Here is a 15,592-nt window from a genome sequence, read left to right as displayed (position 1 = left end):
GTGTTCCAGGCACCTCTAGTTAGTTTTCTCTTCAGTTTCTCTCAACAGTGAGATCAAGTTTTTATGGTTTTCATCTCCTAAACTTTCCCCCAGCATGTACAGTCGGTTTGTTCTCTTTCCATCTGCCTTGGTGGGAGACAGTGTGCTTTCACGAGGGATGGCCAATCTGTGTGGGTGTGTGTGCATCCTTAATACCTTCACTTTCTACATCCTGGGGAACCAGTTTCCTCTCAGCCACGTAACCATATCTTCAGTCTCTCTATTTTCGGGGATTTTATCGTCAGCCTTGAAACACGTTGCTTTTCCATCTTACGGAAAACCCTCCTCTCCTCTAAACATATGCATGAATATTTTTGTGCCTTATTTTACTCAATGGCTCTGTGGGACTAGACTCTATTCACCTCCTTATATTTTATGAAATTTTCCCTTGGTTGACAGGATACCACTGTCTACTGGTTACCTTTTTCCCCCGACATTTTTTGGCTATTTGTCCCATCTCATTTCCATTTAATATTGATATATTCATATTCTCTACAGTTCTTCCCTTGTTTTCCTTCTCTGGATTGTCCTCATTCCTCCTCATTCAAACAGAATCTATTTTTCATGTAGATATAAAGCACGGGCCAATACATCTAATTGCCTAATAGACGCCTTTAATCGGATGTTTACCTGAATACATAAACCTCATCACCTCCCCAACCCTCATTTAATCTTTCTCTTTTTTCCTCCTTTCCCCCAAAAGCCTAATCTACAAATCTAAAAGCTAACTGGGCCATCTAGAGTTTTTCTTTACCATTCACAAGCCTATCCCTTGACAAGTTCAATTACCAGCTCTTGAAACTGTCTAATTCTCTCCATTTCCGTCATCGCAACCCTGATTAAAGGTTTTATGGTGCCTCCTCTCTGAAAGTGCTGGGAAAAAAAGATGCTTGGGAATACCAAGATGATATTTCCCAACTGGCCTTCCCTGCCACTAATGTTTTATTCCTTTAGAAGTTTTCAGATCACTGCAGCCAAAGTGAACTTATTGAAGCATAAGCATTACCCTGTTATGCTTCCATTTATATGCATTTGAGAAGAAAAAAAAAAGGAGCCAACAATACCCAGGAGCTGGCGTGGCACTTGGGGTAGACCTTAGAGTTGCACGATGCTATACTAGAGCTTCCAGTTAGTCTGTGTATGATGCTTTGCTGCTGAGTATGAACAGCCCCTCAGAATGCTAGCCCCAGACAAGGCCATGTGATGATCCTGACAGATCAAGAGAAAAACGTGACCACTTTGTAAGTGTGTCTCAATATAGACAAAAATAATAACATTGTCCAAGCCACCCAAGATGACCAAATGCCCTCGTCTTTATGGCAGATTATACTTCTTTACTAATCATAGGTTTATTCTCCCTATATTCTTCATGCTATCTACATAATTTAATTTTTTAAAAAATGTTGAAGAGTTTATTTATTTATTTTTAGAAAGAGGGGAAGGAGGGAGAAAGACAGGGAGAGAAACATCGATGTGTGATTGCTTCTTGACTGCCCCCTACTGGGGACCTGACCCACAACCCAGGCCTGTGCCCTGGCTGGGAATCCAACCAGCGACCTTTTGGTTTATAGGCCGGCACTCAATCCACTAAGCCACACCAGGCAGGGTCATCTACATAATTTCTTAAAGATACCCAATTACTGGACTACTTCCTTGCAGCATCCAATTAAAGGTAAAGCCCTGCGTCCTTGACCACACACACCATCACCTTACACAAGCCCAATAGCTATGAACTCACTTTAACATCTTCTCACAGACATAACCACATAGTTTCCTCTTTCATGGCATCTCCTGTTGCAACAAGTAAGTCAGTCTTACTTTATTGATCTACAGGCCTGTTCCTGGTGGCCTTTGGTTAGAAGCCATTGACAAAGTCCTTGTCTCATGTGGCTTTCATAAAAACTATTAGGATCAAAGCCAGGCTTAATTATCCAAACTGATTTTGGATTGTTATTAATTAGATTCTTGGTTTCTAGAAATTTGGGACTTGAACTTAATTTTTCTTTCTTTTAAAAAAATATTATATTTTCTCAATTACCATTTAGTCCCCTTACACCCCCTCCCACACAATCACCACACTGTTGTCTGTGTCCATGAGTCCTTTTACCTTCTTGCTCTATCCCTCCATCCCCTAGCCCCCCTATATCTGTCATCCTGCTCTCCATCTGTGAGTCTTTTCTATTTTGCTTGTTAGTTCAGTTTGTTCATTAGATTCCACATATGACTGAAATCATATGGTGTTTGTCTTTCCGTGACTGGCTTATTTCACCCAGCATAATGGTCTCTAGGTCCATCTATGCTCTCACAAAGGGTGACGTTTTCTTCATTTTTTTATGGCCGAGTAGTATCCCATTGTGTAAATGTCCCATAGTTGTTTTACCTGCCCATCTACTAATGGATATGTGGGTTCTTCTAAATCTTGGTGATTGTAAATAATGCTGCATTGAACACAGGAGTGCTTATGTTGTTTTGAGTTAGTGTTTTGGGTTGCTGGTAGCAATATTTTATCTGGTATATCTCCTCAGGTAGGAGAAACAAAGGAAAAAATACACAAATGGAACTACATCAAACTAAAAAGTTTTTGTACAGTAAAGGAGATCATCAACAAAATGAAAAGAGAACCCACAGGATGAAAGAACATATTTGCCGCTACATCTGATAAAGGGTTAACACCCCAAATTTATAAAGAACTTATAAAACTCTACACCAAAAAAACCAAGCCATCCAATTTAATAAATGGGCAAAAGCACCTGAATAGGCAAAGCACACTTTTCCAAAGAGAATGTACAGATGGCCAATAGACATATGAAAAGATGCTCAATGTCACTAATCATCAGAGAGATGCAAATAAAAACTGCAATGAGATACCACCTCACACCTGTCAGAATGGCCATCATCAACAAATCAACAAGCAGCAAGTGCTGGCCAGGATGTGGAGAAAGGGAACCCTAGTGCACTGTTGGTGGGAATGCAGACTGGTGCAGCCACTGTGGAAAACAGTATGAAGTTTCCTCAAAAAGCTAAAAATGGAATTGCCTTTTGACCCAGTGATCCCACTTCCAGAAATATATCCCAAGAACCCCAAAACACTAATTTGAAAGAACATAAACATCCCTATGTTCTTTTCTCTTTTTAGGTTTGGCTTAGTTTGATTTCACTATTCTAGTACCTACTATAATGTCTGGTACTTAACACAATGAATGTTTGACTCCATGAATAAGTGATTATTTTTCAGTTTTGTAGGCTCATTTCAAGTCAAGGTCTGCTACCAAGATGAAGGATTTAACAACTTCTAAATAAACATTTGAGTGAATAAATTACTTTTTCTGTCAAAGGGCAGAACTTTATTATAGAATGTTAAGTGAATAGAAAATTAATTGCTTCTAAATTCAGGGTAAGACTCTGGGGAATCTGGAACTTGCTTTCGTATTAATTAGGGAAGATGCCATGAAAGGAAGAGGCTTTTATAAGAGATGCCGATAAAAAATGAAGAGAGGTCATAGAGTGTTTTTAATCAACTTATTAAAGAATTAGTAAACTTCTCTCTGTATACTTTGCTTCAAAGTTATCTTAATTATTCCTTTTTCCTTTATATTGTTATGCAACTCAATTGGCTTTTATTTTGCACTTGAATTTATACACTTAAGAATTGATGATATTCTCGTGACCTCTAGGAATTTTCAAGATCCCACCATGTATTTTAGAATGAACAATACATTCCTTAGGGGATGGTTCACGGATGCCTTTTTAGCTGCTATATTTTTTAGTTGAAGTTACATGTACCACATACATCAGAATCTGAGCGGCAGCTTCTATATAGTCATAAATTGAATATATAGTGAGTAAAGTATTGAACATTCTGCATGCTAACAAAAATAATTGGAAAATATATGTTCTATTATAAACTATAGAAACTTTTAAGAGTAACAATATTGTCCGTGTTCATGTAGACCCACACATGTATATTCAGTAGAACCGAGATACATAGGGACACACAGACAGAAAAACTGGATGAGTTCTGAGAATAAAGAGCAGAGAAGGATGACAATGTCTAGGGCAGAGATGCCTTCATGATCCAGGTGATTTCAAAGAGGCAGTCAGTTCTTGGTACTTGATGTCATAAGAGGCACATACCTGGCGAGAAGAGAATTGGCACCTGTCAGGAAAGAACTTCCTGTATAGTAGTGAGGAATAAAATATGACTCTAGAGATTTAACATGGAAGATGAAGGGTATAGAAGAAGTGGATCTCGTGAGTGGAGAACATTCAGCTGACAGCACCCTTGTCCTTAAAAACCAAGGGAAAACACCACTATCCATAAATGTGAGTAGAGAGAGAAAGGGGACATGGATACACAATAAATACGAATCAGAGCCATGGAAGAGGAAGAAAGACGGAGGATGCCGAAATCATTGCAAAATGCCTCAGACAAAAATAGCCCCTACATTTCTGAGACCAATGGAGTGTTATTACCCTTATTCTCTAGTGCTGACCAACCATTCCAGTGTGCAAGCGTAGCCAAAGATGTTGCACAATCTGAAAACGCTGGACCAACTTCACTAGGGTGTTTTATTTTTTTTCTTTATTTAATTCTTGTTCAAGTACAGTTTTCTGTCTTATATTCCCAGCCATGCCCCCCCCAGTGCTCCCCACCTCCCTCCCATTTCCGCCCCCCACCTTAGTTATTGTCCATGTGCCCTTTATACTTGTTCATGTGAGTCCATCCCCTTTTCCCCTGTGATTCTCTCCCATCTCCCCTCTGGTCCTTGTCAGCCTGTTCTGTATTTGAGTGTCTTTGGTCATATTTTGCTTGCTTGTTTGTTTTGCTGTTTAGATTCCTGTTAACAGTGATATCATATGGTATTTGTCTTTTACTGCCTGGCTTATTTCGCTCAGCATAATGCTTTCCAGTTCCATCCATGATGTTGCAAAGGCTAGGAGCTCCTTCTTTCTTTCTGCAGCATAGAATTCCATTGTGTAAATGTACCATAGTTTTTTGATCCAGTCATTTACTGATGGGCATCTAGGTTGCTTCCAACTCTTGGCTATTGTAAATTGTGCTGCTATGAACATTGGGGTGCATAACTTCTTTTGGATTGGTGTTTCAGGGTTCTTAGGATATAATCCTAGCAGTAGAATTGCTGGGTCAAAAGGCATATTCATTTTTAGTTTTCTTAGAAAATTCTATACCATTTTCCATAGTGGTTGTACCAGTCTACAACCCAACCAACAGTGGACTAGGGTCCCCTTTTCCCCACACCCTCTCCAACACTTGCTATTTGTTCCTTTGTTTATGATAGCCATTCTGACTGGTGTAAAGTGGTATCTCATTGTGGTTTTAATTTGCATCTCTCTGATAGCTAGTGATATTGAGCATCTTTTCATGTGTCTCTGGATCCTCTGTATGTCCTCCTTGGAGAAATGTCTGTTCAAGTCCTTTGACCACTTTTTAATTGGGTTGCTCGTCTTCTTTGAGTGGAGTTGTGTGAGTGCTTTGTATATTTTGGAGATTAAACCTTTGTCTGAGGTATCATTGCCCCCTACTAACCACGTGCGAGTACTTGGTACTGGGCCCAAGGAATCCTAGTGAGCACTGTGGTCGAGGATCATTCCTTTGCCTTTTGTTCAAGGGCGTTTCTACTCCCTTGAAGTTTTTCAATATGTTATTTTTTTCATTATTCTCTAATACATGTTGTTAGCACCATGTTGTTTTTTTTCCACTTTCCTTTCTCTTCCTCCACCGAGGGAAGATTTTATTAAAGTTGACGCAGTAAATTTTACATGCTACTATTGATTTCCTATTTGGGTAATTATTACCAGTATCAGGACATCATGAAAGTCCTGTTTGATGTGCCCAACTCCTAAAGTAAGCTGCAGTTTCTAGAAGGCTGCTATTCAATCCGCTTTACTGAGCTTGCAGGACCCAACCTCATGGGCTTGTTCCATGACCACTGTACGTAGAACTGCCAGGATTGGTCTTATATTATCCCTTTGTAGAGTATTTGAACTGTGGGTAGGGTGCGAGAGAATATAATAATGCATATGGAGACATTATGCTATAATAGATCTCACTTTATTATGCATCTACTGTGTAGCAGGCACTGTTCTAGGCCCTGGAGATAGTGTGAGGAAATACATGAGCATACTGGACCTTATACAGATTATATTGCAGTGGGGAAGATGACCACTAAGCAAGATGATTATGTACAACATGTAGAATGTTACTGATAAATGCCAACAGTGAAAATAGAGGAGGAATGAGGGCTAGCAAGTGTGCGTGTAGCCAGAGTGCAAATCGCCAGCCTGAGAAAGTGATATTTAAGTAAAAGATCTAAAGGCAGTGAAGAATTTGTTATATAGATAGGGGCGGTAGGAGCATTTCAGCCAGAGGGAAGAATAGATGCATTGACCTAGGGCAGGAGCATGCCTGGAGTGTCAGAGAACAACAGAGAGTGTGGCTGGAGCTGAGTAATCATGCTGTTCAGTAGCAGGAGAAGAGGTCAGAGAGGTCAAGGTCAGGCAGGGCCATGGTTAGACCAGGGCTTTTCCTCAGAGAGAGAAGGGAAGATATTGGCGCCTTGAGCTGACCACTATTGTGCCTAACTTCGTCTGTCTGTTGTGTTGAGACTGTATCATGAGGGAGCAAAGGGAGAAGTAGAAATAGGAAGTAGTAGGTTGTTTTGCAACCCCCAGACCCCTGAGAGATGGTGTGGTCATTCACCTAGCGTGGTAGCAGGGGAGGACAGGTCCTCATCCTTTTCTGGGCGTGCTTTGAGGTTGGAGCCAGCAGGATTTCCTGATGGCTTGGATGAGGGATTTGAGAGAAAGAGGAGAGTCGGGAAGGATTCTAGGGTTTTGACCTGAACAAAGGGAAATACATCTTGAACCCTCGGACACTAAATTTAGAGCTGAGATGAGGAGGAAACAAGCAAAGGAGATGGAGGAAAGGCCGTTTTTGAGGCAGGGAGAAAACTTTGTGCTTATCGTCTAGGAAGCCAAATCAAAGACTATTTCTAGGAAGTACTCTCTGAGTCATGGTATGTTAAGTAAACTGAGGCCTGAGCATCAGCTGTTCAGTGTAATAGCATGGAGGCCGATGGTGATATAGAAAACAGCTGTTTGGATGGAGCCGCGTAAGGGATTAGGTGTGAGGGGTAGTTTCTACCTGGCATGATAACCCTGTGGAAGGCCCGTTGTTCTCGTCGGCACATTATCCATGCAGGGGTATTCAACCCTGTGGCGTCTCTGCGCCACACTGGAAGAAGACGAGTTGTCTTGGGCCACACATTAGATACACAAATGCTAATGAAAACAAAAAAATCTAGTAATTTTTTCCTCTAAATTTTATTTATTTTATTTTAGAGAGGGAAAGTGAGAGAGAAAAAGAGGGAGAAAAGCATCAATATGTGGTTGTCTTTATGTGCCCCCTACTGGGGACCTCGCCTTCGACCCAGGCATGTGCCCTGACTGGGATTCGAACTGGTGACTTTTTGGTCCACAGGCTGGTGCTCAATCCATGGAACCACACCAGCCAGAGCCCAAATATGTTGTCATGTTTTAAGTAAATTTATGATTTTGTCTTGGGTGGCATTCATACCCATTCTGGGCCACCTGTGGCCCCACAGGGTGCAGGTTGGACACCCCTGCAGAGTAAGGGATAGGCCCTCCCCTTTCCAGAATTATTTTTTACTTTGTCTGTGGTTTGACAGATATTTCAGGAAATGAGAAAAGATGGGAGCGTTAGGAATTGCTCATCTGACCTATTTTAAAACAGCATATATTTCTTTTGAGAACAAAGGCATGTATGGCCAGTCCAGGTAAAGGAGTCTCAGTAATGTTTTTAGTCAGCTTCTGCCACACTCTGTATCCATGGATTTTTCGAAACTTCTCTCACATTTCTGTGAGCAAAGTGCTCTACTCAGCCTGGTGCCAGTTTAGCCCAACCTTGCTTTGAAGATTTTGAGATCGCCTTTCATAGAATGACCATATATGTGCTAGTTTGTCCGGGGCATTCTTAGTTTATGTCGTTCCTTTTGTCGCAGCACAATTATTCCTAGCTTCCCATTTCACAATAAAAATTGTCCCAATTTTGTGAGTAAATGAGATCAAGAGCCTCCTCTAATTCCCTCAGAATGCCCAGAAAGCAGGTACCTTTATTGTTATTTTAATAGAATCTATGGAGGCTCAGAAAGGTGGAATCTGTACATGTCAAACCGGTGGCAAGCGCTGGAGGCAGAATTCAAACCACCTGAGAACACCGTGACATCCAAACTCTTCTTTTCATTACCTTCTTGACTGTCGCCTTGCTACCCTACATTTTCTCATTTCCAATCGACCATCTATCGCTGTGTCTGAAATGAAATGTTTTGTGGACTCTTCCCTGTCTTCGGAGTGATGTTATGGAACAGAACTCAGCTGGCATCCAAACACGGGCAACCACGTGCAGGCCGTTAAGTCCTTCCTTGGGTCTGTTCTCCATTCACGAACCAGTTACCCGTTTTGCATATAATAGACCTCAGACAATGGGGCACAGTAATTGAGCTGTACACAGCATCGCCAGTGAGCCTGTAGACTGTCAGCATCCATTCTAGGTGACCAGGACTGCCTTCTGATTTGCTGTTCCTGCTGCATTCCTGGTTAAGTGTTTTGAATGTTATCCCTGATGGCATTCAAACTGTCAGGTCACCTTTGCCATGAGTTGTAGTCAGACATGTTCAAATCTACTTGATTAATTTCCATGGAACTACATGGAAACAGCAGAGCATGTTTGCAAGAAAGCTGATCCTATAAAACAAAAGAAAAATTGCCCTGACTGGTGTAGCTCAGTGGATTGAGCACGGACCTGCAAACCACATGATCGCGGTTCAATTCCCAGTCAGGGCACATGCCTGGGTTGCAGGCCAGTTCCCAGCAGGGGACTCACAAGAAGCAACCATACATTGATATTTCTCTCCCTCTCTCCTTCCCTTCCCCTCTAAAGATAAGTAAAATCTTTTTTTAAAAAAAAAGAAAGAAAGAAAGCTGATCAGGGTTCTAATAATGCCTCTAAAACTTGCTACTTCTAAGACTTTGGATACACGGCAATCTTATTGCTGCTTAGTTTTCCCTCGTGTAATACGATAACATAAAGCTAGTTCCTTCTATCTGACAGAGTTATTGTGACACACGTCTGAAAAAATGTACATAAACCAATTTGGTATACAGCATAAGGAACTGCATTTTTGTCATGGTTAAGTCAATATTTTCAAATACCCACATGCCTCTCTGTTACGTCACTTCCTTCTGTCACAGTGGGAGGGCCATAGTACCTACTGCACAGATTGTTATTTTGTTGTGGTCATTATTGTTGTTATTATTTACACTAGAATTACTGGAATAATGTGGTTAACCCAACAAGATATTTAAGCTCAGATACTACCTGATATATTCAGTGATGACTTTGTCTCTCTGTTACTAATACAAATTGATCACTCCAGTAACTGCTTACAATAGAGAGATTAAGAGCTTGATATTTAGAAGGCCATTAATAATTTCTTTTCATCATTTTTGAAGACAATATGGTTTTCTCATTCTACTCTTTATATCATTTCTTATTTTAAAAAAACTCAGTGTGGGTAAAATAGAAACCACTGGGCTAGGAAAGGATGAGTCTAAACTGTTTAATTCAAAGAACAACAGTTTTTGTCATTGTCCTATTTTTAAATATATTTTATTGATTATGCTATTACAGTTGTCCTATTTCCCCCCTCCCACCTGCACTCCCCTTCCCCCAGTTCATGTCCATGGGTCGTACATACAAGTTCTTTGGCTTGGCCATTTCCCATACTATTCTTAATCTCCCCCGTCCATTTTGTACCTACTATTTATGCTTCTTGTTCCCTGTACCTTTTCCCCTTTCCCTTCCCCTGCTGCTAACTCCCCATGTGATCTCCATTTCTTTGGTTCTGTTCCCATTCTACTTGTTTGCTTAGTTTGTTTTTGTTTTTTTTTGTTTTTTAGATTTGGTTGTGGATAGTTGTACGTTTGTTGTCATTTTATTGTTCATAGTTTTTGATCTTCTTCTTTTCCTTAGATACATTCCTCACATTTCATATAATAAAAACTTCATGATGAACTTCTTGAACTTGACCTTATCTGGAAAGCACTTTATCTGCCCTTCCGTTCTAAATGATAGCTTTGCTGGAGAGAGTCATCTTGGATGTAGGTCCTTGCCTTTCATGACTTCAAATACTTCTTTCCAGCCCCTCCTTGCCTGCAAGGTTTCTTTTGAGAAATCAGCTGACAGTCTGATGGGAACTCCTTTGTGGGTAACTATCTCCTTATCTCTTGCTGCTTCTAGGATTCTCTCCTTATCTTTAACTTGGGTAATGTAATGATGATGTGCCTTGGTGTGGTTCTCCTTGGGTCCAGCCTCTTTGGGGATCTCTGAGCTTCCTGGACTTCCTGGAAATCTATTTCCTTTGCCAGATTGGGAAAGTTCTCCTTCGTTATGTTTAAAAATAAGTTTTCAATTTCTTGCTCTTCCTCTTCTCCTTCTGGCACCCTATGATTTGGTTGTTGGAATGGTTAAAGTTGTCCCAGAAGTTCCTAAGCCTTTCCTTATATTTTTGAATTTTGTTTCTTCATTCTGTTCTGGTGAATATTTATTTCTTTCTCTTGGTCCATACCATTGCCTGGAGACCTGGTTTCCTTCCCATCACTGTTGGTTTCCTGTGTGCTTTCCTTTATTTCACTTTTTATAGCCTTTACTCTTTCCTCTATTTTGCGGCCATACTCAACCATTTTTGTGAACATCCAGATCACCAGTGTTTTGAACTGTGCGTCTGATAGGTTGGCTATCTCTTCATCACTTAGTTGTATTTTTTCTGGAGCTTTGATCTGGTATTTCATTTGGGCCATAGTTGTTTGTCTAGGTGCACCTGTTACGTAGTAAGGGGTGGAGCCTTAGGTATTTGCCAGGGTGGGCAACCCACGTTGCTGCTTTATGACGCTGTATGTGGGGAAGGGGTTTGAGAGGGAACTGTGCCTTTTGCTCTGCTCTCTTCCAGTTTTCAATCATTTCCCCTGCTACCCACAATCAAACTGGGCCCTTCTGGTGCTGGTTCCCAGGTGTGTGGGCTTGTGTATGTTCTAGGACCCTGTGGGTCTCTCCAACAAAGTCTCCTGTAAGGCTGGGGGTTTCTCCCAGTGCCTCCTCAGTCCCCACAGGTGTTTTCTATCACAGGTTTGAGGCTTTATTTCCCTGCACTGGTGCCCTGGGTTGGCAGTCTGTCTTGCTCCCCAGTTGTTCCTCTCATTTTATCTGAGTGTGAATGTGGGACTGCCAGCTTCTGCCTCACCCACTCTGGTCCTCCAGCCACCACCTTGCCATGAGTCCTCTTTTTTTTTCTTTTTTCTGTCTCTCTTATTATACTTATCTTTCTGTGATATACTTCAAACCCTGTCATAACTCTTGATAGTTGTGAATATTATATATTTAGCTGGAATGTGCTTATTATTTCTAAAGCACTTAAAGGTCCTTGAGAAATAGAATTTACCTTTGAATGGAGAACAAATTTAAAGTATCAGAAAACACACTTGCCAATAAGCTGCGGAGAGCAGGCAATGTAGAAGACAAAAGTTCAGAGATGAGACACTATAAAATTGGTAGCTTTGCCTAGGTTCTTACCTTTAATAAGACTTTGTGGCCACTTTAGTCTCATGGATTTTTTAGTCCAGCTATCAATTTAGAACCATCCATGGTTGTCCACATGCTTGTGTAAACAATATAATAATGCCTGTGTGAAAATGACTTTCATGATAATCCAGAAGTTTCACCTGTTAATTGCTATGGGGTCTGGGGTGCATATAATCCCCAAATACGATGATGTGGGTGCTTTGAAATGCAGGAGTGGAACCCAAGGTACCAATATGAGTCTGTTACCTTTGGAGTTTCCCTACCGATGAGAACTTACTTCATTTGCTGCCCTTGACATCACAGCGTAAAATGTATGTCTTCCAGCTACGTTATACGTTCTTTAAAAGAGACTATCATTTTAGTTTCTTCTTTCAGTTGTCATTCACTCTGCTAAGTTTTAATTAGTATATTTATTGTGTATTACATTTTTCCTGATTGGATATATTCTGTTGTCTATTGGTTCTTTTAGCTTCTGCAATATTGACCTTGAATCCACTAATCCCAATTCATGAAACTCTGTTAAAAATAAGTTTTTGACTATAGAGAATTGGGTTTATTTCTGGGTTCTCTGTTCTGTTCCATTGGTCTATGTGCCTGTTTTTATGCCAGTACCAGGCTGTTTTGATTGCAGTGGCCTTGTAATACAGTTTGATATCAGGTATTGTGATCCCTCCTACTTTGTTCTTCTTTCTCAACATTGTAGCTGCTATTCGGGGTCATTTATGGTCTCATATGAATTTTTGAAGTGTTTGTTCTATGTCTGTGAAATATGCCATTGGTACTTTAATAGGTATTGCATTGAATCTGTAAATTGCTTTGGGTAGTATGGACATTTTGATGATGTTAATTCTTCCAATCCATGAACATGGTGTATGTTTCCATTTCTTTGTGTCTTCCTTGATTTCTTTCTTCAGTGTTGTGTAGTTTTCTGCATACAGGTCTATCAGAGATGCAAATTAAAATCACAATGAGATACCACTTTATACCGGTGAGAATGGCTATTATAAACAAAGCAATAAACAACAAATGTTGGAGAGGGTGTGGGGAAAAGGGGACTCTGGTCCACTGTTGGTGGGATTGCAGACTGGTATAACCATTATGGAAAACAGTATAGAATCTCCTCAGAAAGCTAAAATTGGACCTGCCTTTTGACCCAGCAATTCCACTGCTAGGATTGTATCCTAAGGACCCTAAAACACCAATCCCAAAGAACATATGCACCCCAATGTTCATAGCAGTACAATTTACAATAGCCAGGAGTTGGAAGCAATCTAGGTACCCGTCAGTAAATGAATGGATCAAAAAACTATGGTACATATACACAATGGAATTCTATGCCGCAGAAAGAAAGAAGGAGCTCCTACCCTTTTGCAACATCATGGATGGAACTGGAAAGCATTATGCTGAGTGAAATAAGCCAGGTGTTGAAGGACAAATACCATATGATCTCACCTTTAACAGGAAGCTAAACAACAAAACAAACAAGCAAGCAAAATATAACCAAAGACACTGAAATAGAGAACAGGCTGACAGTGACCAGAGGGGAGAGGGGAGGGAATTTCAGGGGAAATAGGGGAGGGATTTAGAGGAACCTATATAAAGGATACATGGACAACAACTGAGAAGGGTGGCAATGGGAGGGAGGGTGGGATGGGATGGGAGTACTAGACAGAAAACTGTACTTGAAAAATAATTAAATTAAAAGAAATAAATAGTAAAAAAAATAATTTTTAAAACCCTATATTCAGTTGTGGCTATTACTTACATTGGAGAATCTTTTGAAATGCTGAAAATATTTGTTTGGTGTACTCTAGATGGTTGCTTATTGCTCTGAAAGTATGCCCAATGTTGCCACATTATATGTATGACTATTTCTCTACTGTCTGTCTTTAACTGTGTACTTTCACATGGAAGCCACTAGATTTGCACTGTAAATGTACCACCTGACACATGTGGCTTTTTCAATTTAAATAAATAAAATTAAATTTCAAGTTAATTTTCTCAGTCACACTTGCCATATTTCATGTGTTCAATATCCATGTGTGGCGAGTGGCAAGTGTGTTGAACAGTGCACACATGGAATGCTTTCATTCCTGCAGAAAATTCTGTTGAACAGCACTCGGCAAAGTGTGCCCGTATGTATTATATGTTCTCCCATCTGCATGCACTCCAATATTACACCTTCGAATATTTGTTTAAATGCCTATCCATCTAAGTAAACTCTTGAAAAACAGTCTGATTGATGTAGAATAGCCTCTTGCTACAAACTCAAGTGAAATTTGTGGATAATGTTATTATTAATCACAGAATGACTGATTTTACTAAATGATGAATGCCTTATAGCTTGCTTTTTTTGTGGGTAGTTATGGTTTAGGACATATATATTGTTCTGAATGGTTGTGAATCATGGTTTAAAATCTGTGTCTCTGTAGAGACACAATTAGCTAAACTCAACAGTATCAAATACTAGTTTTGGTCAATTTCAATGTGTTTTTGTTCAACAGTTAACTTTGGTTGGGAGAAATGAACAAAGAAATTTTAAAAACTTTTTGAAACTGAATCTATTTTTTCTACGAATGGGAGTTCTCTGCCAGTTTTAGAGAGACAAATCAACCCAATGTTTTGTTTTTTGGATGAAGGTGCTTTTTTCTAAAGTAGTTCATGCTACCACACTTTTCCCCACTGTATGTACTTACGGGAGTGTCTATTTAATGTTCATTACAGAGTACGTACTTTTGCTATGAAGAGTAATTTCAGTGGTGTGTATTTAAAAGACACATTCCATTAAAATTATCTGACACTATCTTTTCATTGTTATGGTTTGCCTTTGTTATTTACTTACAGTCTTTCATTGCAATGCCTCCGAAATTATTATATAAATAAGAGTTCTGCGTAGAAATCTTTTTAAAAATAGTAGCAATTGTACTGAAATACTCACCTTTGCTATCATGCTGCAGGCCATAGAGCGGGAAAAAGCCGAGAAGTTCAGGAAACTACAAGATGCCAGCAGATCAGCCCAGGCCCTGGTGGAACAGATGGTGAACGGTAATTACACGGAGTTGAATTAGATAATCTTCTTAGGGATTTGATAAACACATAGGTTCATATTTATCAGCTGAATTATGTCAGACAAGCACTTCCTGAATGCAAATTTAAAGTGAGCTTTTGAACTTTTTATTATTGTTTCTTAATTCTAAGGAAACTATTAGAGGAAATTCAGATTTGAGTCCAACAAAAGAAAATGGGATGTGGTAGAATATTTTATCAGTCTCTTGCAGAGAAATTAATTTTAATTCAAGTCCTGTTAGCATTTGTCCAAATAATGTAAGAGCACCAGGTTTGCAGAAATAATGGAAAATACAAGCAATCACACAACACATCTATATATAAAGTGATTATAATCTGACTGCAAATCATTCTTGCAATATATTTTTCCATACGGACATATTATGTAGAACATCAGCATGTTTCTTTGCTAGTAAGATACTGGGCATTTGTTATGTCGCTTTTCATTTTTTTGATTATTTAAAAAATGTCTACTAAGGGGAAGTTTAATTTTTTTTAATTTTTTTTGAATGAGGTGAAAGTACAAAGCTCTCAAAAATCTTATTTTTCTTTTTAAGAATAGGTTAAAATTAATCTTTGCTAACAGTACCTCAAAAGCTGTGCAAACATATATGTTATTGATATCAATTGTGAGCAGACTTTCTTTGGATTGTAATTGCTCTGCTACTGTGTTCATTTCCAGATATAAGTCGTTTATGAAAATCAGAGATAGTGCTTTTTCCAAATAAGATTGTTTTCATTTGTCAAAGGGGTGCTTTGACAAAAGTATCATAGCCCAATATAACAAGTGTTTTTGTCATGCACATCAGC

The 15,592-nt window shown here is 39.5% G+C and overlaps 1 protein-coding gene across 1 annotated transcript in view; it reads left to right on the top strand.

Annotated features, from left to right (window-relative positions):
- DMD (dystrophin) overlaps positions 1–15,592 on the top strand; it is a 1,607,686-nt gene that overhangs the window by 484,001 nt on the left and 1,108,093 nt on the right. The window contains exon 18 of the mRNA XM_037050278.1: positions 14,674–14,761. Within this exon, the coding sequence (XP_036906173.1) occupies positions 14,674–14,761 (88 nt within the window). The remainder of the gene's footprint in view (positions 1–14,673; positions 14,762–15,592) is intronic.

This window comes from Sturnira hondurensis, unplaced genomic scaffold (assembly GCF_014824575.4).
Source record: "Sturnira hondurensis isolate 20B ecotype Veracruz unplaced genomic scaffold, ASM1482457v3 Scaffold0006693, whole genome shotgun sequence".
Classification (NCBI taxonomy): Eukaryota; Metazoa; Chordata; class Mammalia; order Chiroptera; family Phyllostomidae; genus Sturnira; species Sturnira hondurensis.
The sequence above is the reverse complement of the archived record's forward strand: the minus strand, read 5'-3'. Positions and strand labels throughout refer to the sequence as shown.